We start from the raw sequence: 25,307 nt of genomic DNA on the forward strand, positions 1-25,307 counted from the left end.
CAAGTGTTAGAAGACTTGTAATATTTGTGGAACTCATTGAGCAGAATTTCACTATTACTGATCTAGAATAAAACTGCAATGAGTAATTTATAACATGTGTTCCTATTTCCAGTGCAGGTAGTTCTTGTATATTCACACAAAAAGGCATACTATTGTCAAGATACAAGCAAACAAAAGTATTTTCCAGGGAGAGTGAATTTTAAAAGGAGAGCCAGGTAAAAGTGGTCGATACTGACAAGTGTTTTTATTAGTAACACAGACCTGGGGACTGAACCAAAACTAAGCAGTCATGACTGGAGCCTTGACAAGATTGAAATTGTTCAAATGGCATTGAAAAGACAGAGGTGGCGGACAATGGTACCAATACGGTCAAGGGAAAACATTTTCAGGTGGCTGCTCATTCTGCTTCAAATACAAAACAGCAGCAGAAAAATGAAAAATCCAGAAATGAAGTGCAAATCTCAAATTTAAATGGTATCAGGAATAAGATTTTCAATAATGGAGATGTCCAGGTCATACTATACACATCACAGTAACTGAAAGATGAGAAATTTAAAGAGTGAGGTTCCACCATCCAAATAAGTCTTTTTTTGAACCATTCTTTTCTTTCATAACTTCTTTAGTCCATCTTTCCATCTTGATGTATCCTACAAGCATTTTTGGGGGAACACTTTCAAGATAGACATGATCATGTCGGTCGCTTTATAATTCATCCAGAGATGTCTTAAGTATGTAGAAAGTCTTAATTGTGTAAAATTATCAGTCTTAACTCAATCATCGGTAACACCTGGCACACGAATTACCTTGATTGATTGACAGGGCCTATATTCCCCCAAAACCCCCATTCAAAACTAATCATCCTCCATTTTCTCCTGTCTGGTTGCTCTTGGCCGTCTTAAGTGAAGTAAAGTCCAGTACCAAGTAGAGAGTGTAAAATGACAGGCCATTGCCTGTTTTTGTTGTGCAGAGTCCAGGGTAAGAAGCAAAAGATGGAAACTTGTCTCGTTCGTTGCCTTGCTGTTCCTTCTCTTTTTGTAACGTCAAAAGTTTAGCAAGACGTACAAATGTGAGCAGTCGCCCAACTCAACGTACACAAAAGCAGCCCCATGCGTACATAGTCAATAACAGGTACTGTAAGGCTGAGACTCCATTTTGTTTAAAAATAAAAAATAAACATACAAATAAAGAAGCGAAAACAAGAAAAAGAAAAGCTGGCTTCCCCCCAGTCGTTTCCTGGCCTTCCAGATCTCGCTCTGTTCATCCCTTGTTTCATGTTATGCTGTGACCCTCCTCTCCTCTGTCCCCTTCTTAAAGGGGTGAGGGGAGAGGTCCACTGCATGCCGGGAAGGGGTTTAAAAAGAGGGCCAATCAGCCAAACCCTCCCTGCAGAATAAGCCAATCACCAGAGCCGGTGCTGGTGTAGGTTTCGACTGAGGACGGACCGGACATCAGCGGTGAACCTAAGAGAGAAGACAGTTGTCAGGGTAATACATTTCTCATGCTACCAGGTAAATGGAAAAAAACTGCAATAGCGCAGGCTTCTCATCCATCAGTCTGAATACCTGAAATACTCACCTAAGTGCATCTAGCATAGGCAGCAGGTTAAGGAGTGCTGTGTCACTAGGGTCACTGAACCAGGACTTGATAGGTATTGCATTGTCTGAAAGGCAAATACAGAGATTCGGAAACAAAGGAGAGTACTGAGTGACAAAAGTAGGAGAGTTATGAAACAATATTTGGTAGGTAAAAATCAGGCGAGTAGGACAAAATTATCTGCGGTTAGAAAATCAACAAAACATTCCTTGTATTACTAAGGTGCGAGGTGTTGTCCCTTCATAGATGCCAACTTACCCTGATTCTCACAAGCCTGTCACAAGGCTAATCACGCTTTCTATAGGAAACATTTGATTTGGTGTGCGTGATTTGTTTGCGTAAAACGTGCAAGAGCTGCTTGGCAACCTTCCACCCACACCCAGCAAGCTGAAAGCAACTGATTTCACAACCTTTTTAGTTTAAAACAATTATCTAAGCTCACCTACAAGGATATGACCTAGAATGATATACAAATGCAACTACCATTCAAAAGTTTGGGGTCACTTTTGAAATTTCCTTGTTTTCCATGAAAACATACATGAAATTAGTTACAAAATGAATAGAAAATAGTCAATATGTTGACATGGTTATAAATTATTTTTAATTGAAATAATAATTGCTTTCGTCAAAGAATCCTCCATTTGCAGAAATTACAGCCTTGCAGACCTTTGGCATTCTAGTTGTCAATTTCTTGAGGTAAATCTGAAGAGATTTCACCCCATGCCTCCTGAATAACCTCTTACAAGTTGGATTGGCTTGATGGGCACTTCTTACGTACCATACGGTCAAGCTGCTCCCACAACAGCTCAATAGGGTTGAGATCCGGTGACTGTGCTGGCCACTCCATTATACACAGAATAAGAGGTCGACCAATTATGATTTTAACGCCGATACCGATTATTGGAGGGCCCAAAAAAAAGAGGCAGATACCGATTAAATCGGCCGATTTTATTTATTTATTTGTAATAATGACAATTACAACAATACTGAATGAACACTTATTTTAACTTAATATAATACATCAATAAAATCAATTTAGCCTCAAATAAATAATGAAACATGTTCAATTTGGTTTAAATAATGCAAAAACAAAGTGTTGGAGAAGAAAGTAAAAGTGCAATATGTGCCATGTAAAAAAGCTAACATTTAAGTTCCTTGCTCAGAACATATGAAAGCTGGTGGTTCCTTTTAACATGAGTCTTCAATATTCCCAGGTAAGAAGTTTTAGGTTGTAGTTATTATAGGAATTTATAGGACTATTTCTCTCTATACGATTTGTATTTCATATACCTTTGACTATTGCATGTTCTTATAGGCACTTTAGTATTGCCAGTGTAACAGTATAGCTTCTGTCCTCTCCTCGCTCCTACCTGGGCTCGAACCAGGAACACATCGACAACAGCCACCCTCAAAGCAGCGTTACCCATGCAGAGCAAGGGGAACAACTACTCCAAGTCTCAGAGCGAGTGACGTTTGAAACGCTATTAGCGCGCACCTGCTAACTAGCTAGCCATTTCACATCGGTTTCACCAGCCTATTCTTGGGAGTTGACAGGCTTGAAGTCATAAACAGCGCAATGAGCTGCTTGCAAAACGCACGAAAGTGCTGTTTGAATGAATGCTTACGAGCCTGCTGGTGCCTACCATCGCTCAGTCAGACTGCTCTATCAAATCATAGACTTAATTATAACATAACACACAGAAATAGGAGCCTTTGGTCATTAATATGGTCAAATCCGGAAACTATCATCTCAAACAAAACGTTTATTTTTTCAGTGAAATACGGAACCGTTCCGTATTTTATCTAACGGGTGGCATCCCTAAGTCTAAATATTCCTGTTACATTGTGACATAACATTGAAGGTTGTGCAATTACGTAAAATTCTGGCAAATTAGTTCGCAACGAGCCAGGCGGCCCAAACTGTTGCATATACCTTGACTGCGTGCAATGAACGCAAAGTGACAATTTCACCTGGTTAATATTGCTTGCTAACCTGGATTTCTTTTAGCTAAATATGCAGGTTTAAAAATATATACTTCTGTGTATTGATTTTAAGAAAGGCATTGATGTTTATGGTTAGGTACAGTCGTGCAATGATTGTGCTTTTTTCGCAAATGCGCTTTTGTTAAATCATCCCCCGTTTGGCGAAGTCGGCTGTCTTTGTTAGGAAGAAATAGTCTTCACAGTTCGCAACGAGCCAGGCGGCCCAAACTGCTGCATATACCCTGACTCTGTTTGCAAGAGAAGTGACACATTTTCCCTAGTTAAAAGAAATTCATGTTAGCAGGCAATATTAACTAAATATGCAGGTTTAAAAATATATACTTGTGTATTGATTTTAAGAAAGGCATTGATGTTTATGGTTGGAGCAACATGTCCCTAAGCGATTATATGCAACGCAGGATAGGCTAGAGAAACTAGTAATATCATCAACCATGTGTAGTTAACTAGTGATTATGATTGATTGATTGTTTTTTTATAAGATAAGTTTAATGCTAGCTAGCAACTTACCTTGGCTTCTTACTGCATTCGCGTAACAGGTAGTCAGCCTGCCATGCAGGCTCCTTGTGGAGTGCAATGTAAAGCAGGTGGTTAGAGCGTTGGACTAGTTAACCGTAAGGTTGCAAGATTGAATCCCTGAGCTGACAAGGTAAAAATCTGTCGTTCTGCCCCTGAACAAGGCAGTTAACCCACCGTTCCTAGGCCGTCATTGAAAATAAGAATGTGTTCTTAACTGACTTGCCTAGTTAAATAAAAGGTTTAAAAAATAAATAAAATACAAAATCGGCCAAATCAGCGTCCAAAAATACCGATTTCCGATTGTTATGAAAACTCGAAATCGGCCCTAATTAAATCGGCCATTCCGATTAATCGGTCGATCTCTAGACAGAATACCAGCTGACTGCTTCTTCCCTAAATAATATTGCATAGTTTGGAGCTGTGCTTTGGGTCACTGTCCTGTTGTAGAGGAAATTGGCTGAAATTGGCTGCAATTAAGCACCGTCCACAGGGTATGGCGTTGCAAAATGGAGTGATAGCCTTCCTTCTTCAAGATACCCTGTTCAAATCTCCCACTTTACCACCACCAAAGCACCCCTAGACCATCACATTGCCTCCACCATGCTTGACAGATGGCGTCAAGCACTTCTCCAGTACCTTCTAATTTTTTCTGCGTCTCACAATTGTTCTTTTTGTGATCCGAACACCTCAAACTTAGATTCGTCTGTCCATAACACTTTTTTCCAATCTTCCTCTGTCCAGTGTCTGTGCTCTTTTGCCCATCTTAATATTTTATTTTTATTGGCCAGTCTGAGATGGCTTTTTCTTTGCAACTCTGAATGAAGCCCAACATCCTGGAGTCGCCTCTTCACGTTGAGACTGGTGTTTTGAGGGTACTATTTAATGAAGCTGCCAGTTGAGGACTTCCGAGGCATCTCTTTCTCAAACTAGACACGAATGTACTTGTCCTCTTGCTCAGTTGTGCACCGAAGTCTCCCACTCCTTTCTATTCTGGTTAGAGACAGCTATTCTGTGAAGGGAGTGGTACACGGCGTTGTACGAGATCTTCAGTTTCTTGGCAATTTCTTGCATTCATTTCTCAGAACAAGAATAGACTGACGAGCTTCAGAAGAAAGTTGTTTGTTTCTGGCCATTTTGAGCCTGTAATCAAACCCACAAATGCTGATGCTCCAGATACTCAGCTAGCTAAAGAAGGCAAGTTTTATTGCTTCTTTAATCAGGACAACAGTTTTCAGCTGAGCTAACAATTGCAAAAGGGTTTTTTAATGATCAATTAGCCTTTTAAAATTATAAACTTGGATTAGCTAACACAACGTGCCATTGGAACACAGGAGTGATGGTTGCTGATAATGGGCCTCTGTACGCCTATGTAGATATTCCATTAAAAATCAGCTTTTTCCAGCTACAATAGTCATTTACAACATTAACAATGTCTACACTGAATTTATGATCAATTTGATGTTATATTAATGGACCCCCCCCCCCCCCCCCCCCCCCCCCCCCCCCCCCCCCCCAAAAAGTGCTTTTCTTTCAAAAGGACATTTCTAAGTGACCCCAAACTTTTGAACGGTAGCATACATATGCATAGAATACAGTATATGCCATTAAGCAGGCTCTTTTTATCCAAAGAGACTTAGGTCATGCGCCCATACATGAGAATCAAACCCACAATCCTGGCGTTGCAAGCGCCATGCTCTACCAACTGAGCCATACATGACCACCATATGAGTGCGTTTGTGTGTGTGTCTCACCTGGATGGCTCCGGTAAGCTCCAGGCGAGTTGTCCAGGATGACGATACTAGACAGGTCATCGTGTACGACTGACAGGTCTTTAATATAGCTACCTAGATCCAACGTACAATGCTGCAGACAGGGAAAACGCATACAGGATGTAAGCAGATCGCAAATACATGATAGAATCGATCAATCTCCATAGAGAGTACATTAGGTCACTATGGATGGACATAAATCAATTGTGCTCATATGAAAAGGGGAGAGTGATACCTGTCTGTAGTATCTGCGTTTCAGGATGTTCCTGTTGTTGTCTAGCTTGTCTGCCACTGCCGAGCCGTAGATCTCCATACTGGCCGTGAACACTACCAGCTCATACCACTGGCTGACCTGGAGACAGGGGTGACACACACATCCAGGGATACATGTAAGGCTCACGCCATCATTTACAGTCAAAGAACTGGTCAACCAGAACAGAGGTAAATATCGTTGACAACAACCACGTTTCCATCCACAGTTATGCGAGTAAAGTCATATCGTATAACTTTTTAATTATAATTTTTTTATTCACAACTGCTGTGATGGAAACAGGAAGTTTTGGTACAATTTTTAAATGCCGACAGCTCATTTGTTCATTCTACACGGTGGGATCTTTGTGTTGGTAAAATTAATTATATGAGAAATGGCACTGGAAACGCCTTAATGCTCAAAAATGTATATACACACACACCAAAGTAACACCAAAGCCAACTACGACAAGGCTGCTGACATAATCCATGATCTCATCAGGAGATTGGAGAACGTAGCACCAGAGGCACCCAAACAACTCATCTGCAGTGATTTTAAAAACGGCTGTACCTTAAAGAAAATCCTCCCAAATTATTAACAATATGTAACCTGCCACACTTGCAATCGAAAAACACTAGATCTCTGTTATAGAAGTACAACGCATGGCTATAAAAGCATACAACACCACCTGGGGACTCGGATCGTAATTCCTTTTGCTCTCACCTAGCTACAAACAGAACATGTAATCTGAGGAACCTTGTATAAAAGGTATGTGAAGGATTGGTCCGAAACAAATATGGGCATGTTGAAAGGCTGCTTTGACTACCATTTGGAAGAAATTCTGACACACGAACAAACATTAAGGGACTGAACTATTACGGACTACATAGCTACATTGTTGCATTAACTCTAATTCCAGTAAAGACCACTAAACGTTTTTCCAGAACGCAAAACCCTGGATAACTAAGTAACTAAAACAGTTACTTGACCAAAAGTGAAAAGCAATGTGTGCAAAGGACAACTGATGAAATCCACACAGAGAGACATTAAAAACAGATAAAAAATCAATTGGATTACAAACTCAAAATGGAAAACACACTTGAAAATAACAAAGCAAGGGAGGCATGGAAATATCTTAAACAAATGACAGCGGTACCACTTACTGACAACAACCTAGCCAATGAACTTAAACACCTTTTGCTAGATTTTAAACAACGGACAGGCTTCCTGTAAATGACTTACCCCTCCCGAATGACAGTCCCATAATCGTCGCTGAAAATGATGTCCTCCATGTCTTCTCTAAACTCAATCCTCGGAAATCAACAGGCTTTGATGGTCTAAGCAGGCGGATTATCAGGGAGTGTAAATGGCAACAGTGACATACAGAATCCTCTTTTCTGGAAAAGTGCAACTATTGTGCACATTCCTAAAGTGAATAATCCCAAATCCCTGAATGACTATCGTCTCATCTCCTTGACCTCGGTGATAATCAAATGCTTGGAGAGCATTGTCCTGGGATACCTTCTCTGGCACACGGAGAGCCTACTGGACCTATTCCAGTTTGCATGTAAACCAGGCCACAGAGAAAGATACACTGCTCTTCCTTCTCTATAAAATCTACATGCACCTAGATAAATGCCAGAACTGTCGATTTTTCATCTGCCTTCGACTTATTACATCTTGATATACTGGTGAGAAGAAGAAAAAAAACCTGCGCCTCTAATCAACTGGATCCGGTATTCTCACCAGTTGGGTCATTACAGTGAGCTTCAATGCGAATACGTCGGACTCACTAACCACCAATATACGGGTACCCCAGGGCAGTGTCCTTTCACCGGTTCTGTTCACCCTCTACACCAGCGATGGTGTAGGGACGCAGACAATGTTTTTTTTGTTCAATTCACAGACACACGAGCCACTGTGCCCCCCCCCCCACACACACATACAGCAAAGTGGCCCCCACCACCGTTTTTTGTGGCCCCCCAACACCCAAGTTCCCCACACCTGCTCAACACCAATGATTGTATCGAAATAACATCAGAATGTGCAACAGTAAAGTACGCAGAAGATACAGCAATCGTTGGTCTAATTAAGTGGCTCGAGGATGACTACAGGACAGAAATAGCACACTTCACCCAATGGTGAAGAATGGAAAACATTCTTAATGTGAAAACACCCCCAAGGAAATGACTTCAGAACTATAAAAGATGACTCCGGGCCCATCCACATTGACTCAGAACAAATGGTGTCAGTTGAGCAATACAAATATCTGAACTATAATTGACTCAAAACTCTCCTGGACTGCAAACACACAGTTATACAAAAATGGAAAATGACTATTTCATGAGGAGATTAAGGGTGTTCGTAAATGTACTTTGGAGTTCCAGAGTGCGCTCAGGCCGTTCGTAAATTCAGAGCGTTTCACTCTCGGATCATTCAGAGTGCATACTGGACGCTCTGGCCGAGGAGTAGGGTTGATTCAAGCGTTCTGACCTCACAACGGCAGTCAAGCACCCAAGCTAACTGGCTAAATTTAGCTAGCTTGCTAGCTACTTCCAGACACAATTAATAGAACCCCTCACTGACCATTTTACTCGCCCTAGCAGAGCTGGTTAGGCTGTTTTCATGTTATCTAGAGCATTGGCGACTAACTGTGCCGATGACAACAATATGATGGTTTTTTTTGCCGACGTTCACTGACACCGGTCATATTCATATTACGTGTTCGTAAATTAATCAGTTATTCTGCGCTCTGGCATACTCAAATGAGTGTGTTCTGAAATCTGAGTAGATAGCCAAGGTGAATTTACAAACGCACCCTAAATAAATTTGGTCAAAAGAATAACAACCATATTCTACACATCCTTTGTTCAGACATCACTCTCGGTTTCAAAGCCTGGTACAATCAGCTATCCATCGCAAATAAAAACCCAATACACAAAATAGTAATAAAGCGGTAAATTAAACGAATCTCAAGAACATGGAAGCGCTGTTCTTGGAGTGGTGAGGGCAAGACCGCGAATTGCCACCAACCTGACACACCCACTCAACCAGGAGTACCAGCTCCTACCATCAGGCCACCGACACGGAGTCCATCTTTACAAAACCAACAGAGCCCAGAAATAATTCATTCCCACCAGTATAAATCAACTGAATAAATAACTGCTCGATGCCCCTCCCCCCGAGAATTTACAAACTGAATTACGAACTGTATCCACATGTGTTGTGGTATCCACATTTATGCACCTATTGGTGATGCTGTGCTGTTTGTTGAGACATTTCCAGTAAGGAACACACAAATAATTATTACTATAAAACTAACATATCCTCCCACTACGACTCTGGAAACCATGCAGTTTATTAGGCTACATATGAAATAAATTAAGAAACTTCACAGGGTGGTGAAAGTGCATGGTAATCTTGATGCTCCTTTTCAATAAATATCTAGGGTCTGATTCTGGTGACATGGTGATCGATGCATGACTGATTTAGCCATAATCATTTCATCATGTAAACTAGTCTACCCTCACTGTATCTGCCAGCTGTTGGCTAGAGCCATATGTCAACACCAGAGTAGGCACATTTGCTATTTAACGCAACAGTTTGTAACAAAACTATCACTAGAGTTGAAAATGTGATGTAAACACATTGAACATTAAGTTATCAGGTACCATTTTTTTTTTTTATCATCAACAAGTCAATTTGGTGGAAACACCACTGGTGGGAAAACGTGCATATTTACTTTATGCGGATTTTAGAGTATTCACATGAAAATCAGTTGCCAATTGGATGGAAACCTAGCTACTGACGTACAAAATAGAACTCATAGTTGATAAAGGACAAAAACGGATAACTTTTACTCACCACTTCTAAAAAGAAGTCAACGTGCGGCCTTTTATGTACAAAGAATCTGACAGGGTGCTTGTCAATGACTACCTGCAAGAGAGAGGAAACAGACTAGGAGTAATATCATCTTGGGTCAGATGTGTGTACGCGCAGCATGCTTGCCTCTGGACCAGAGGGTCCAGGTTTGGCCACCCCCCCCCCCCCCTCCCTCCTCTACACGCATGTGTTTACCTTGAGGATGAAGTCTGGTGGTGTGCCGGGTCTCACTGTGGGTCTGAGGACCCCGTCGTGGTGAGAGTGGATCAGCGTCTCATCTAGATCCAGTACCAGAATCTTCCTCTTTACTGCATCTGAATGCCAAACACACCTACTTATTACCTGTTCAATAATACATACTTCACCAACTTAGTAGCCTTGTGGTTAGATTGACCTCCCCGAGATTGGGGGTTCGCTCCTCGGTCGAGTCATACCAAAGACAAAAAAATGGGACCTGATGCCGCTCTGCTTGGCACTCAGCATAAAGAAGATGGGGGGGGCAAGTCCCTGTGACAGACTAGTGTCCTGTCCAGGGGGCGTACTGTACATCAAGCTGCCTGGCGCTACAGAAACAGGAGAGAGGCTTGTGCACTATGGGCCGCTCTGGCTTGGACAAGGCTTACTTAATACACACACACCTTGCTAGGTCTAATCTATAAGACCATAAAATAACAACAGTAATAGCGATGATTTTACCATCTTACACAAGTGACAAAATGGTTTGTTTGCGCCAATGCGCTCACATATTTGTTTTGCGAACACACGCTTCAACAGAAGGTATCCGATATATGTGATAAGTTCAGTGGTGTATTGGGAGGCTATACACAGGAATAGATATGCCAAATAGATATATATTTTTTTCTTCCAGTGGGCATTGCGTATACACACACAAAACTTAATCCCCACTGATGTGTATCACAATAGTATAGTGCAAGTATATACCCGGTATCAATTATATAGCGCAAAAGAGAAATCATGCACAAAGTATCACGCACAAAGTATCATGCAGAAAGTATCCTACACAATCACAAAGCACGTGAAATATATCCACATGCCCGCAGCACACATCTAGTTTCAGCGGAATATCAGGCAGCAAAAGCGTGCAGCTCTCAACTGGTTCTCATTGAGCAGCTCACAGAATTGAACGACATCGGTAGCCGCAAGGCTGGGAAAGACGTTTCAATTTATGATATCTTACAGTAAATGCTAATTTAGGCAACAATGGGTATGCAAACCAGTTATTGAAAAAGTTTGGTCCTAAATCTTGGTTGAATCTTTGCGATGCGTAATTCGGTCATCATGGCAGTTAAAATTTCAATTCAAAAGGATTTCCCAGAAAACCTTCCCAATTAAATGTTGACTGCAAAGTAGGTCTTTGTATCAATCGGGAGGGCATTTGTTTTGCAAACTCTGCCGTCACCTGTAGCCTAAATTGTAGGGCTAGCTACATTGTACAGAAACACCGCTAGCAAAACGGTCTCTTGCTAGGTGAGCAATTAAATGAAAGGGCAACTACACCCTCCCAAAAGTATATTTTAAATGTTTTCCCTCAGACCTAAAAAAATGGTCTCCGGATGTGAGTTAAGCATTGTTGTGAACTTAGAACATCCAGTTGTATAAACTATGGGAAAACAGAACAATTTGAGTGTACCCTCTTCTCCAGGCACCACTACACCACTGGATAAGACAGCAGAGCAGGGCTGTCCTATGGAAAAGCCATTTGAAAAGAATGGGGTGCGTTCATACTCTTCAGCCTAAGAAGAACTGAAATCAACAATGGATTTACAGGACCACGAATCCACATTTGTGAAAGCACGGTCCCCTGTTTTCCTTTATTGAGACAAGCTCTTAAACAGTAGTATTTGGACCTCCTAGTGCCCAGCGAGCACCTGTGTTTCATGCACATACAGTAGGTTGTCTTTGAAGATGTATACAATTAGATGTCCATCACTTTGCTGTACTAGCTTCCTTGTACAGATTGTACCTGTTACCTTTTAATTTTTTTGTTGTCTATATGTGTGTTCTGTATTTGTGATACTATTTTCTCACTTTGCTTGTTTTTTTTTTTACAAAAATAACAGAGAAAGTTACAGCTCTTTCTTTGCAGATCGATTTACAGGCATTACTGAACAATGACTTGTCTAAATTTAGACAAGTGGACTATATACTCACTGAGTCTGTTTCTGGAGATGGGGGACAGGGGTAAAGTGTCATACCGCACTGTCTGGTACTGGATAACCTGAAAGAAAGACAGACTGAATGAGATGAAACAGTCAACTCAGCCAACGACAGAGTCCATCTGTGAGCATAAAATTCAAGAATTGAAAAGAGAACAGAAGACAACGTTTGGTTACAGTGGTCTTGGCCGTGTTACAGGACTAAAAATGTCACAAAACAATCCAAGCTATAGATAACTATTACAAGACGATGTAATGCATCAAACCCCACTTTACAGTAAAAGCCCTCGTCATTCAATTGTCTGCTACCTATGCTGCTATCCTTGTTTCAAAAGTTGTGGTTACACCTGCTTCATTTACTTGTCAGCACTATGTAGTATTGTGGATGCCTACTGGGAATTTGCTTACACCCGTCAGTGCAGATGAGACACCTGTTGGAAAGGATTTGACGAGAGGGAGCAATATCAGATTATTCACACCCATTTCTTCACTTCATTCATTCATTCTTGGTTCCCTCCTTGCTTCTTTGACAGTTTTCAGACTCAGTGGCCCCAGGCCCCTGTTTTCCATAAGGGCTATATTTAGCTCCCCCAGCTGTCCACGGCTGTCACTGGAATAGGGGACCAAGTGGAAAAGGGAGACCTGCAGGGTGACTGACTGGGGCCGAAAAAAAACTTGTTTTGTCCGAAACCATTAGACAGCGCCGCCCTGCCAGGCCAGTTTCATGCCCTGTGGAGCTTGGCACGGCTGACCAGGCCTAGGGATAGCCTGTTCATGAGCAGCCGGTGGAAGCCATGGGGGGAACCCACAGCCCCACTTTCTGTACCCCCTGGGGTGTTGTCTGTATGCCACCCCCTTAACCCAGGAAACACTCTCCAGCCCTCCATTCTGAAGACCATGCATTTATGTCGTATTGTTGTTGTCGGTCTTGAAGATTATGATGCAACTGGCTCATGATGTGTCTAGCACACAGATTAAGGAGCATGTGTGTTTATGCTCCATAATCCAATAGTGATGGGTGCATGAAACAAAAAGTCATTTTTGGGAATGTGTGTCTATACAGTCTAGGCCAGGGCTCTGCAACCTTGTTCCTTGGGAGCTACCGTCCTGCTGGTTCACTAACGCATTGTGCACACCGGTTGCGTCGAACTGTATGAGTTCTGACAGAAGTCCATCAATTTCATTGGGAGGCAATCCACACCGCTGCGAGTCATCTGCCAAACTAGGTTGTGGTGTGGCGCACTGCGTGAATGTGTTAGATTTTTTCAACTTGGGCGTTGCTTTGCCGTGCGGTCCCAGTAGTAAACCAACAAAAGTAGCTGATGTGTAGCGCAAATCATTTTGTTGTAATGTGGCACATGGTTTGTTTAGACTACGTCAAATGTACCGTACGACAATAACCCGTTTGCACCCGATTCTAGTAATTAGCTAGTTGATAAGATTAATCAGATTAGTTAAATCTGGGGCAAAAACCTACGGAAGGGTAGCTCTCCAGGAACAGGGTTGGAGAGCCCTGGTCTAGGCCTATATGGCTACAGCATACCAGGCTCTCTATTGTATGAATGTGCAACCTGCTTCAGCCAGACACCTAGGCCCGTCGTCACCTTGGTCATTGGGAGTGGGCAAACCACCGTCGCACCTGTAATATCATACTCCAGAGAATGAACATTAAACTGCTGGTTCAGGGGAGTAACAGGTTGCTACATTGTGGAATAAATGATTTCCCGCCATGTAGAATGATGTGTTACTCTATGATGTATCTCTATCCAAACACTGCGGTCTGCATCCCACTGACTAGGCCCCGAGGCTCTCTGGTCAGTGACAATGTATCACTGTTAGGTAATACAGTACAAGCCGTTAACACTGGAGCTTGACTAAACCGTGTGTGTGAGTGAGAGTGAACAGTAGCAGGGTAGTCTTTGTGGCTAAGTAATCCCTCACCCTTAGGCCCTAATGTGGACTACCCTCTGTTAACCCAGAAGCAAAATAAACTGGAAGTAATATTACACCATACTTAGACGTAACACCCCCCCCTCCCCTCGCTGCAAAACTAAGTCAGAAACAAAATAATTTGATACCGCGTCATTGAGTTTACAGCGTAGAGACAGTATATAATAAACAAACAATATGCGTCACCAGACCCGATTGTGCATTACTCGGTGGACAGGTGGAGCCTTGAACACCTCAAAATGTCAAGTTTATATTAGGAGCGTCAGTGAACCAGTAGGTGACCAGAGTCTTCTGGGTCAAGTCCATATATGAAAGACTTCTGTCGAACAAGATCTTTTGTCATCCTAACACTCACATCACACTACAGTAGTGGGCTACAAAAGTTAACCCAGAAACATATGAGCAGCGGCATTCAATTAACAAATGTCAGAATCAGAAGGGTTAGTGTGGGTCCATAGCATAGGTTCTGTCTGTGTTAATATCAATGGTTCCTACAGCCCCACCTGAAGCACATTTCCACCAAATTCTATTCTGACTATGGCTCTGATAAGGCTTGTGCTCTTGGTGAGATGATTGGTTCTGATTTTAGGTTGATTGTGTTTTGGGTTTGTGACAGGGTTATGACAGCTGTAACCAAGACATTTGAATATGCGAGTTGCGTGTCTGTCTCAGACTCACACATCCAATGACGCATGATATAAATATAAAACGCAACATGTAATGTGTTGGTCCCATGTTTCATGAGCTGAAATAAAATATCCCAGAAATGTTTCATATGCACAAAAAGCTTTTTTCTCTAAAATGTTGTGCACAAGTTTGTTTATATCCCTGTTAGTGTACATTTCTCCTTTGCCAAGAAAATCCATCCACCTGACAGGTATGGCATATCAAGCAACTGATTAAACAGCATGAGCATTACACAGGTGCACCTTGTGCTGAGGACAATAAAAGGCCACTAAAATGTGCAGTTTTGTCACACAACACAATGCCACAGATGTCTCAAGTTTTAAGGGAGTGTGCAATTGGCATGCTGACTGCAGGAATGTCCACCAGAGCAGTTGCCAGAGAATATAAGGTTTATTTCTTACCATAAGCAGCCTCCAACATTGTTTTAGAGAATTTGGCCTCATAACCGCAGACTATGTGTAACCACACCAGCCCAGGACCTCCATATGGCTTCTTCACCTGCGGGATTGTCTGAGACCAACCACCCGAACAGCTGATGAAACTGTGGGTTTGTAAAGCCTAAGAATATTTGCACAAACTGTCAGAAACCATCTCAGGGAAGCTCATCTGTGTGCTCGTCATCCTCACCAGGGTCTTGATCTGACTGCAGTTTGGGGTTGTAATCGACTTCAGTGGGCAAATGCTCACCTTGGATGGCCACTAGCACGCTGGAGAAGTGTGCACTTCACGGACTAATCCCAGTTTCAACTGTACCGGTCAGATGGCAGACAGTGTGTGTGGTGCTGTGTGGGCGAGCGGTTTGCTGCCATCAACGTTGTGAACAGAGTGCCCCATGGTGGCAGTGGGGTTATGTTATGGGCAGGCATCAGCTATGTACAACAAACTGCATTTCATCAATTCATTGCAATTTCAATGCACAGAGATACCGTGACCAGATTCTGAGGCCCATTGTCATGCCATTCATCCTTTGCCATCACCTCATGTTTCAGCATGATAACACCCAGCCCCATGCTGCAAGGATATGTACATAATTCGTGGAAGTTGAAAATGTCCCAGTTCTTCCATAGCCTGCATACTCACCAACATGTCACTCATTGAGCATATTTGGGATGCTCTGGATTGAGGTGTATGACAGTGTTCCAGCACCGGCCAATATCCAGCAACTTCGCACAACCATTGAAGAGGAGTGGGACAACATTCCACAATCAACAGCCTGATGAACTCTATGCAAAGGAGATGTCATGATGCATGAGGCAAATGGTGGTCACACCAGATACTGACTGGTTTTCTGATCCACTCCCCTACCTTTTTTAAAAGGTACCTGTGACCAACAGACTCATATGTATTCCCAGCCGTGAAATCCATAGATTATGGCCTAATGAATCTATTTTAATTGACTGATTTCCTCACATGAACTGTAACTCAGTAAAATCTTTGAAATTGTTACATGCTGGGTTTATTTTTGTTCAGTGTATAAATCATTGGACCCACTCTCCAGACATAGCAAAAAAAACGTGAGAATCGAGGAGTGAGTTGGTTTAACTACTTCTCAATAAATGTCAAAGATGTTTTATAACTAACCCTTGTTCTATCTGTGGTAATGCTTACCGTACGTAGGTGCTTCCTGAGAATGTACAAGAAGAAGCCCCATATTCTGGACGTTACACCTAGGAAAGTGCGGATGCCAAGTAGACACTGTCTGGTCTTCAGCATGTCGGCGACCACACGGGGACCCACACAGGAACAGGAGATTGAAGGGACTACAAGCCAGCCCTCTCAACAAAGTTGACCAATTTGGTTCGGCCTAGGCTTCGAAGAGTCGAATCGGAAAATACTTTCGCTACAACCTCTCCAAAACGAACCAAATGCGTCCAAATCAACCAAACTAGACCAAGCAAACGTGTGAGAGCCTCTGCACGCTTGCTGCACAACTCTCATCGAATGGAATGCATTGGCATTGTGTAGCAGAATAATTGTTATAAAAACAATAGCTAAAACAGAAGTAGCTAGTTACTCTAGCACGATGACTGCTATCCGATGCCAATCTGGCTAGCTACGGTCAGAATATACCACGCAGCTCGTCTCGCTGACAAGCTAGTAGCTAGCTAGCTCGGTAGGCTGACCACCACCTTGATTGAACCCTTGACAAAAATAACTAAAAACTTTCGGCCATTGCAATTTCAAAGCAGTAATTCGTGCGCGTATTTGTTCCGTGGTATCTGAAGAAAAATAATGATTGAAAACAAACAAACGTCAACATGAAGACTGCTTGCAGTCTACAGCAAATCCGGAATCGAACTGCGAGCCGCCTTGCCGTCACTTCCGCGTGGAGAAAAGTATTCTCAAACCGATTCGAAACTGACGGCTGCGCGCAGCACGTCCCCGTGGAAAGCAGACAAACAAAAAGTGAACGAGCAGTACTTTTTTAAGAAATTAAAATCAGGTTCCAGGAGCTATACATACAGTAGAGCAATAATCTCAAGTGTAACATTTGGTATTGAATATTGCAAAATGTGAAATTTGCGCACTTAAAGATGCAATGACTCCTACAATATGTGAAATTGCTGTCAAAGATGTAGTAACCTACTTAGGTGTCAAAATGACACGAAATACTAACGAAATGAAAGTGTACATTGCTTAATTGAATATAAATAATAATTAATATATATATATATATATAAATGATCATAGTTGGCAAGAGATTTTTCTCTTCAGGTTAGAGTTCTCCCGTCAAAGGCAGAGGGTTTATCTCGAGCTTCTTATATTTTTACATCTTTAGAGATTCGTAAATCTGCGTACCACTCTCGACCAATTATTATTCAATAAAATTGGGAAAAATAAGCCAGACAAGATCAGGAACGATGTCATTACCAACAAGATGTGTGATGGTGGTCTTAATGTTTTAGATTTTACGCTGTTTAACCAGACTACAAAAGGGAACTGGGTTAAAAGGTATCTCAAAAACCTTAGTCTTTTGAATATAATACCACATTTTATTTTCCAGAGTATTGTGGGGCTTCATTTTTTACTCCACTGCCCTAATGCTGTGGGTAAACTTCCTGTTAAGTTAGCCAAATTTCATAAACAACCTATAATGTGCTGGTCCTTGTTATACAAGCACAACTTCTCTCCACACAAATGTTTTATTTACAATAACAGTGATATTAAATATAGAAATAAAACCTTTTTTTCACAATTGGTTTGCCAATAACGTCTTCGTGGTTAATCAGCTTATAAATTACAATGGTAATCTTTATACTTACAATGAACTATTAGCCAAATCTAACTTTGTTATGTTGTGTAAGGAATATGACATTTTAACGAAAGCCATTCCCAATGGAATCCTTACTTTACTGAAAGATCGATCAAGCTTTTCATTACATGCACTAAGTTACAGTGATAGTGTATAAATTAATGGCATCAATATATTAAATAAGAAATGTAACAACGATTTAGTCAGAGAAATTATTAACAGCAAGTTTACCGCTGCTGCAAATTTTCAGTGGGCATCTTCATTTGACATGAAATGGCAGTGTGGGTGGACTAATCAGAGAAGTCTCTTACATGATCCATCACAGATGTTATCCTTGTAATAGTCTTATTTCTAAATATGTAATTAATGTAGCTTTGGGGAATTGGAAAATTGGATTCTAGAGCATTTATATTGTGATTGTTTTCATAGTGAAATGTTTTGTACAAGTATGGATATATAGAGCCCTTACAGGCTATGTAAGGGTTATTTGACCAAGAAGGAGAGTGATGGTACTGCATCAGATGACCTGGCCTACACAATTACCCGACCTCAACCCAATTGAGATGGTTTGGGATGAGTTGGACCGCAGAGTGAAGGAAAAGCAGCCAACAAGTGCTCAGCATATGTGGGAACTCCTTCAAGGCTGTTGGAAAAGCATTGCAGGTGAAGCTGGTTGTGAGAATGCCAAGAGTGTGCAAAGCTGTCATCAAGGCAAAGGGTGGCTACTATGAAGAATCTAAAATCTAAACTATATTTTGATTTGTTTAACACTTTTTTGGTTACTACATGATTCCATATGTGTTATTTCATAATTTTGATGTCTTCACTATTATTCTACAATGTAGAAAATAGTGCAAATAAAGAAAAACCCTTGAATGATTAGGTGTGTCCAAACGTTTGACTGGTACTGTACAGTGAGGGAAAAAAGTATTTGATCCCCTGCTGATTTTGTACGTTTGCCCACTGACAAAGAAATGATCAGTCTATAATTTTAATGGTAGGTTTATTTGAACAGTGAGAGACAGAATAACAACAAAAAAATCCAGAAAAACGCATGTCAAAAATGTTATGAAATGATTTTAATGAGGGAAATAAGTATTTGACTCCTCTGCAAAACATGACTTAGTACTTGGTGGCAAAACCCTTGTTGGCAATCACAGAGGTCAGACGTTTCTTGCAGTTGGCCACCAGGTTTGCACACATCTCAGGAGGGATTTTGTCCCACTCCTCTTTGCAGATCTTCTCCAAATCATTAAGGTTTCGAGGCTGACGTTTGGCAACTCAAACCTTCAGCTCCCTCCACAGATGTTCTATGGGATTAAGGTCTGGAGACTGGCTACGCCACTCCAGGACCTTAATGTGCTTCTTCTTGAACCACTCCTTTGTTGCCTTGGCCGTGTGTTTTGGGTCATTGTCATGCTGGAATACCCATCCACGACCCATTTTCAATGCCCTGGCTGAGGGAAGGAGGTTCTCACCCAAGATTTGACAGCACATGGCCCCGTCCATCATCCCTTTGATGCGGTGAAGTTGTCCTGTCCCCTTAGCAGAAAAACACCCCCAAAGCATAATGTTTCCACCTCCATGTTTGATGATGGGGATGGAGTTCTTGGGGTCATAGGTAGCATTCCTCCTCCTCCAAACACGGCGAGTTGAGTTGATGCCAAAGAGCTCCATTTTGGTCTCATCTGACCACAACACTTTCGCCCAGTTGTCCTCTGAATCATTCAGATGTTCATTGGCAAACTTCAGACGGGCATGTATATGTGCTTTCTTGAGCAGGGGGACCTTGCGGGCGCTGCAGGATTTCAGTCCTTCACGGCGTAGTGTGCTACCAATTGTTTTCTTGGTGACTATGGTCCCAGCTGCCTTGCGATCATTGACAAGATCCTCCCGTGTAGTTCTGGGCTGATTCTTCACCATTCTCATGATCATTGCAACTCCACGAGGTGAGATCTTGCATGGAGCCCCAGGCCGAGGGAGATTGACAGTTCTTTTGTGTTTCTTCCATTTGCGAATAATCGCACCAACTGTTGTCACCTTCTCACCAAGCTGCTTGGCGATGGTCTTGTAGCCCATTCCAGCCTTGTGTAGGTCTACAATCTTGTCCCTGACATCCTTGGAGAGCTCTTTGGTCTTGGCCATGGTGGAGAGTTTGGAATCTGATTGATTGATTGCTTCTGTGGACAGATGTCTTTTATACAGGTAACAAACTGAGATTAGGAGCACTCCCTTTAAGAGTGTGCTCCTAATCTCAGCTAGTTACCTGTATAAAAGACACCTAGGAGCCAGAAACCTTTCTGATTGAGAGGGGGTCAAATACTTATTTCCCTCATTAAAATGCAAATCAATTTATAACATTTTTGACATGCGTTTTTCTGGATTTTTGTTGTTGTTATTCTGTCTCTCACTGTTCAAATAAACCTACCATTAAAATTATAGACTGATCCTTTCTTTGTCAGTGGGCAAATGTACAAAATCAGCAGGGGATCAAATACTTTTTTCCCTCACTGTATATACAATTGAAGTCAGAAGTTTACATACACCTTAGCCAAATACATTTAAACTCAGTTTTTCACAATTCCTGACATTTAATCCAAGTAAAAATTCCCTGTCTTAGGTCAGTTAGGATCACCCCCTCCTTGGGTTGTGCCGTGGTGGAGATCTTTGTGGGCTATACACGGCCTTGTCTCAGGATGGTAAGTTGGTGGTTGAAGATATCCCTCTAGTGGTGTGGGGGCTGTGCTTTGGCAAAGTGGGTGGGGTTTGCCTGTTTGGCCCTGTCCGGGAGTATCGTCGGATAGGGCCACCGTGTCTGCCGACCCCTCCTGTCTAAGCCTCCAGTATTTATGCTGCAGTAGTTTATGTGTCGGGGGGCTAGGGTCAGTCTGTTATATCTGTAGTATTTCTCCTGTCTTATCCGGTGTCCTGTGTGAATTTAAGTATTCTCTCTCTAATTCTCTCTCTCTCTTTTTCTCTCTTTCTTTCTCTCTTTCTTTCTTTCTTTCTTTCTTTCTTTCTTTCGGAGGACCTGAGCCCTAGGACCGTGCCTCAGGACTACCTGGCCTGATAACTCCTTGTTGTCCCCAGTCCACCTGGCCGTGCTGCCTCTCCAGTTTCAACTGTTCTGCCTGCGGCTATGGATCCCTGACCTGTTCACCGGACGTGCTACCTGTCCCAGACCTGCTGTTTTCAACTCTCTAGAGACAGCAGGAGCGGTAGAGATACTCTGAATAATCAGCTAAGAAAAGCCAACTGACATTTACTCCTGAGGTGCTGACCTGTGGCACCCTCGACAACCACTGTGATTATTATTATTTGACCCTGCTGGTCATCTATGAACATTTGAACATCTTGGCCATGTTCTGTTATAATCTCCACCCGGCACAGCCAGAAGAGGACTGGCCACCCCTCATAGCCTGGTTCCTCCCTAGGTTTCTTCCTAGGTTCTGGCCTTTCTAGGGAGTTTTTCCTAGCCACCGTGCTTCTACACCTGCATTGCTTGCTGTTTGGAATTTTAGGCTGGGTTTCTGTACAGCACTTTGTGACATCAGCTGATTTAAGAAGGGCTTTATAAATACATTTGATTGATTTTAAGAATGTGAAATGTCAGAATCATGGTAGAGAGAATTATTTATGTCAGCTTTAATTTCTTTCATCACATTCTCAAGGGGTCAGAAGTTTACATGCACTCAATTAGTATATGGTAGCATTGCCTTTAAATTGTTTAACTTGGGTCAAACATTTTGGGTAGCCTTCCACAAGCTTCCCACAATAAGTCAGGTGAATTTTGGCCTATGCCTCCTGACAGAGCTGGTGTAACTGAGTCAGGTTTGTAAGGCCTCCGAGCTCACACACGCTTTTTCAGTTCTGCCCACAAGTTTTCTATGGGATTGAGGTCAGGGCTTTGTGATGGCAACTCCAATACCTTGATTTTGTTGTCCTTAAGCCATTTTGCTACAACTTTGGAAGTATGCTTGGGGTCATTGTCCATTTGGAAGACCCATTTGCGACCAAGCTTTAACTTCCTGACTGATGTCTTGAGATATTACTTCAATATATCCACATCATTTTCCTTCTTCATGATGCTGTCTATTTTGTGAAGTGCACCAGTCCCTCCTGCAACAAAGCACCTCCACAACATGATGCTGCCACTCCCGTGCTTCACGGTTGGGATGGTGTTCTTGGGCTTGCAAGCCTCCCCCTTTTTCCTCCAAACATAACAATGGTCATTATAGCCAAACAGTTCTATTTTTGTTTCATCAGACCAGAGGATATTTCTCCAAAAAGTACAATCTTTGTCCTCATGTGCAGTTCTAAACCGTAGTCTGGCTTTTTTATGGTGGTTTGGAGCAGTGGCTTCTTCCTTGCTGAGCAGCCTTTCAGGTTATGTTGATATAGGACTCGTTTTACTGTGGAAATAGATACTTTTGTACCTGTTTCCTCCAGCATCTTCACAAGGTCCGTTGCTGTTGTTCTGGGATTGATTTTCACTTTTCGCACCAAAGTACGTTAATCTCTAGGAGACAGAACGCATCTCCTTCCTGAGCGGTATGACGGCTGTGTGGTCCATGGTGTTTATACTTGCGTACTATTGTTTGTACAGATGAACGTGGTACTTTCAGGGATTTGGAAATTGCTCCCAAGGATGAACTAGACGTGTGGAGGTCTACAATTTTTTGATTTCTTTTGATTTTCCCATGATGTCAAGCAAAGAGGCACGGAGTTTGAAAGTAGGCCTTGAAATACATCCACAGGTACACCTCCAATTGACTCAAATAATGTCAATTAGCCTATCAGAAGCTTCTAAATCCATAACATAATTTTCTGGAATTTTCCAAGCTGTTTAAAGGCACAGTCAACTTAGTGGATGTAAACTTCTGACCCACTGGAATTGTGATACAGTGAATTATAAGTGAAATAATCCGTCTGTAAACAATTGTTGGAAAAATTACTTGTGTCATGCACAAAGTAGATGTCCTAACCGACTTGCCAGTTTGTTAACAAGAAATTTGTGGAGTGGTTGAAAAACGAGTTTTAAATGACTCCAACATAAGTGTATGTAAACTTCTGACTTCAACTGTATATACTGTATTCTATTTTACTGGATTTTAGTCAATGCCACCCGAACATTGCTCAATCTAATATTTCTTTCTTTCTTTTCTTAAATACATTATTTTACTTTTAGATTTGTGTGTATTGTTGTGAATTGTTAGATACTACTGCACTGTTGGAGCTAGGAACACAAGCATTTCGCTACACCTGCAATGACATCTGCTAAATATTGGTATGTGATCAATACAATTTGATTGGATTTTGAATTTCTTGATTTTCTTGGGAAAAAATGTCATTCATAAAAAAAGTTAATGGGATAAAGAAAAAGTTTCAATATTTTTCTCATTGATTTACACTATTATATAACATCCCTAAAATATATAAATACCAAATTATCAAGGAAGTGTGTACAGTATTTGTCAAAATGTAACTTGTCTATAGGGTAATATACTTTATTGTGTCTCTAAAAATTTGTTTTGGTTATGTGTGATATCTCTATGTTGTTTTGTTTAATGTTTGTATAATGCAATAACAAAAAAACAAAAAAAGTATTGGGTTGGGTTGGTGGATCACAACTTTTAAGGTGCAAACACCGCCACCTACTGTACTGGAGTATGCGGCGTGTTGCGGCCTACCTACATTAAATTCTCTTCATTAGTCCTGTTCCACTTAGGAAAGTGAAATAGAACCTTAGACACCACTTCCCTCCCCTTTCCTCCCCCCACTACACCATGCAAACCCCAACCCCGTCCAGCCTCTCTAACCCTTTCACGCAATCTCTCCCTATCTTCATCATACAGTTCACAAAATATCGACACATGCGCCACCGTTTCCTCCACTAAACAGTCATCACACAGATCGGTTTCATGTCTCCCTATTATCAACAACGTGGCATTCAAACCTGTGTGCCCAAACCATAGTCTACTCTACACAACTTCCTGTATCCTATACTCCCCACTTCTTCCTTTACTGACCAGTACATGTGAAAAAATTGCCTCCCCTTACTACTAACATCCCACTCCCTTAGCCATAGATCAAGCCCTTTTGCCTGGATTAAGGACTTCTCTGCGGCCCAGTGGGTTCTGAATATCTACCCCCTCTCCTCGCAGCATTCTTAGCCACCACATCGGTGGTGAAAAAAAAACAATTCCCCTTATCTCCGCTCACTGGTCACCATAGCAGCACCCACCTGTAGCACGCGCTCCAGCAGGTATTTCTCTCTGGTCACCCCCAAAGCCAATTCCTCCTTTGGCCGTCTCTCCTTCCAGTTCTCTGCTGCCAATGACTGGAACGAACTACAAAAATCTCTGAAACTGGAAACACTTATCTCCCTCACTAGCTTTAAGCACCAGCTGTCAGAGCAGCTCACAGATCACTGCACCTGTATATAGCCCATCTATAATTTAGCCCAAACAACTACCTCTTCCCCTACTGTATTTATTTATTTTGCTCCTTTGCACCCCATTATTTCTATTTCTACTTTGCACTTTCTTCTACTACAAATCTACCATTCCAGTGTTTTACTTGCTATATTGTATTTACTTTGCCACCATGGCCTTTTTGCCTTTACCTCCCTTATCTCACCTCATTTGCTCACATTGTATATAGACTTATTTTTCAACTGTGACTGTATGTTTGTTTTACTCCATTTGTAACTCTGTGTTGTTGTATGTTGTCGAACTGCTTTGCTTTATCTTGGCCAGGTCACAATTGTAAATGAGAACTTGTTCTCAACTTGCCTACCTGGTTAAATAAAGGTGAAATAAAAAATTTTTGAAAATCGGTCTTCTCATTACCCTCCACACCCACATGGGCGGGAACCCAGCAAAAGCTTACCACCACTCCCATCCTCTCCAGTCCCATTAACAGCAACATCATCTCCACTAACAAATCAAAATGAAATGCTAAGCAAACAAGTCTACCATATCCAACCTGCCTGTCTTCTGTGGTTTCACCTCCTCCACCCATCTCAAACCTATAATCATGGCCATAAACTGGGCCGCATACACTGACACATAATCAGTTAACCGCTTACATACACTAACATTGAAATCTGGGATATACACCCCTGCCCCCCACCCTACCACTGACTGGATCATTTGAAGTAATAAATATCCTTAAAAATGTATTATACCGATTATCTATATATCTCTCCACACACCGTCTCACAT

The 25,307-nt window shown here is 41.8% G+C and overlaps 1 protein-coding gene across 1 annotated transcript; it reads right to left on the reverse strand.

The window, feature by feature from the left end:
• Positions 1 to 225: 225 nt before the first annotated feature.
• Positions 226 to 17,160, reverse strand: LOC115198182 (CTD nuclear envelope phosphatase 1A). The gene is made up of 8 exons (XM_029759945.1): positions 16,437 to 17,160; positions 12,187 to 12,253; positions 10,210 to 10,328; positions 9,997 to 10,068; positions 6,118 to 6,234; positions 5,865 to 5,976; positions 1,576 to 1,660; positions 226 to 1,460 (listed from the first exon to the last, which is right to left on the reverse strand). The coding sequence occupies exons 1-8, from the start codon at positions 16,539 to 16,541 to the stop codon at positions 1,400 to 1,402; spliced, it is 738 nt and encodes a 245-aa protein (XP_029615805.1). The 5' UTR covers positions 16,542 to 17,160; the 3' UTR covers positions 226 to 1,399.
• Between the last annotated feature and the right edge of the window lie 8,147 nt (positions 17,161 to 25,307).

Source organism: Salmo trutta, chromosome 8 (assembly GCF_901001165.1).
Source record: "Salmo trutta chromosome 8, fSalTru1.1, whole genome shotgun sequence".
Classification (NCBI taxonomy): Eukaryota; Metazoa; Chordata; class Actinopteri; order Salmoniformes; family Salmonidae; genus Salmo; species Salmo trutta.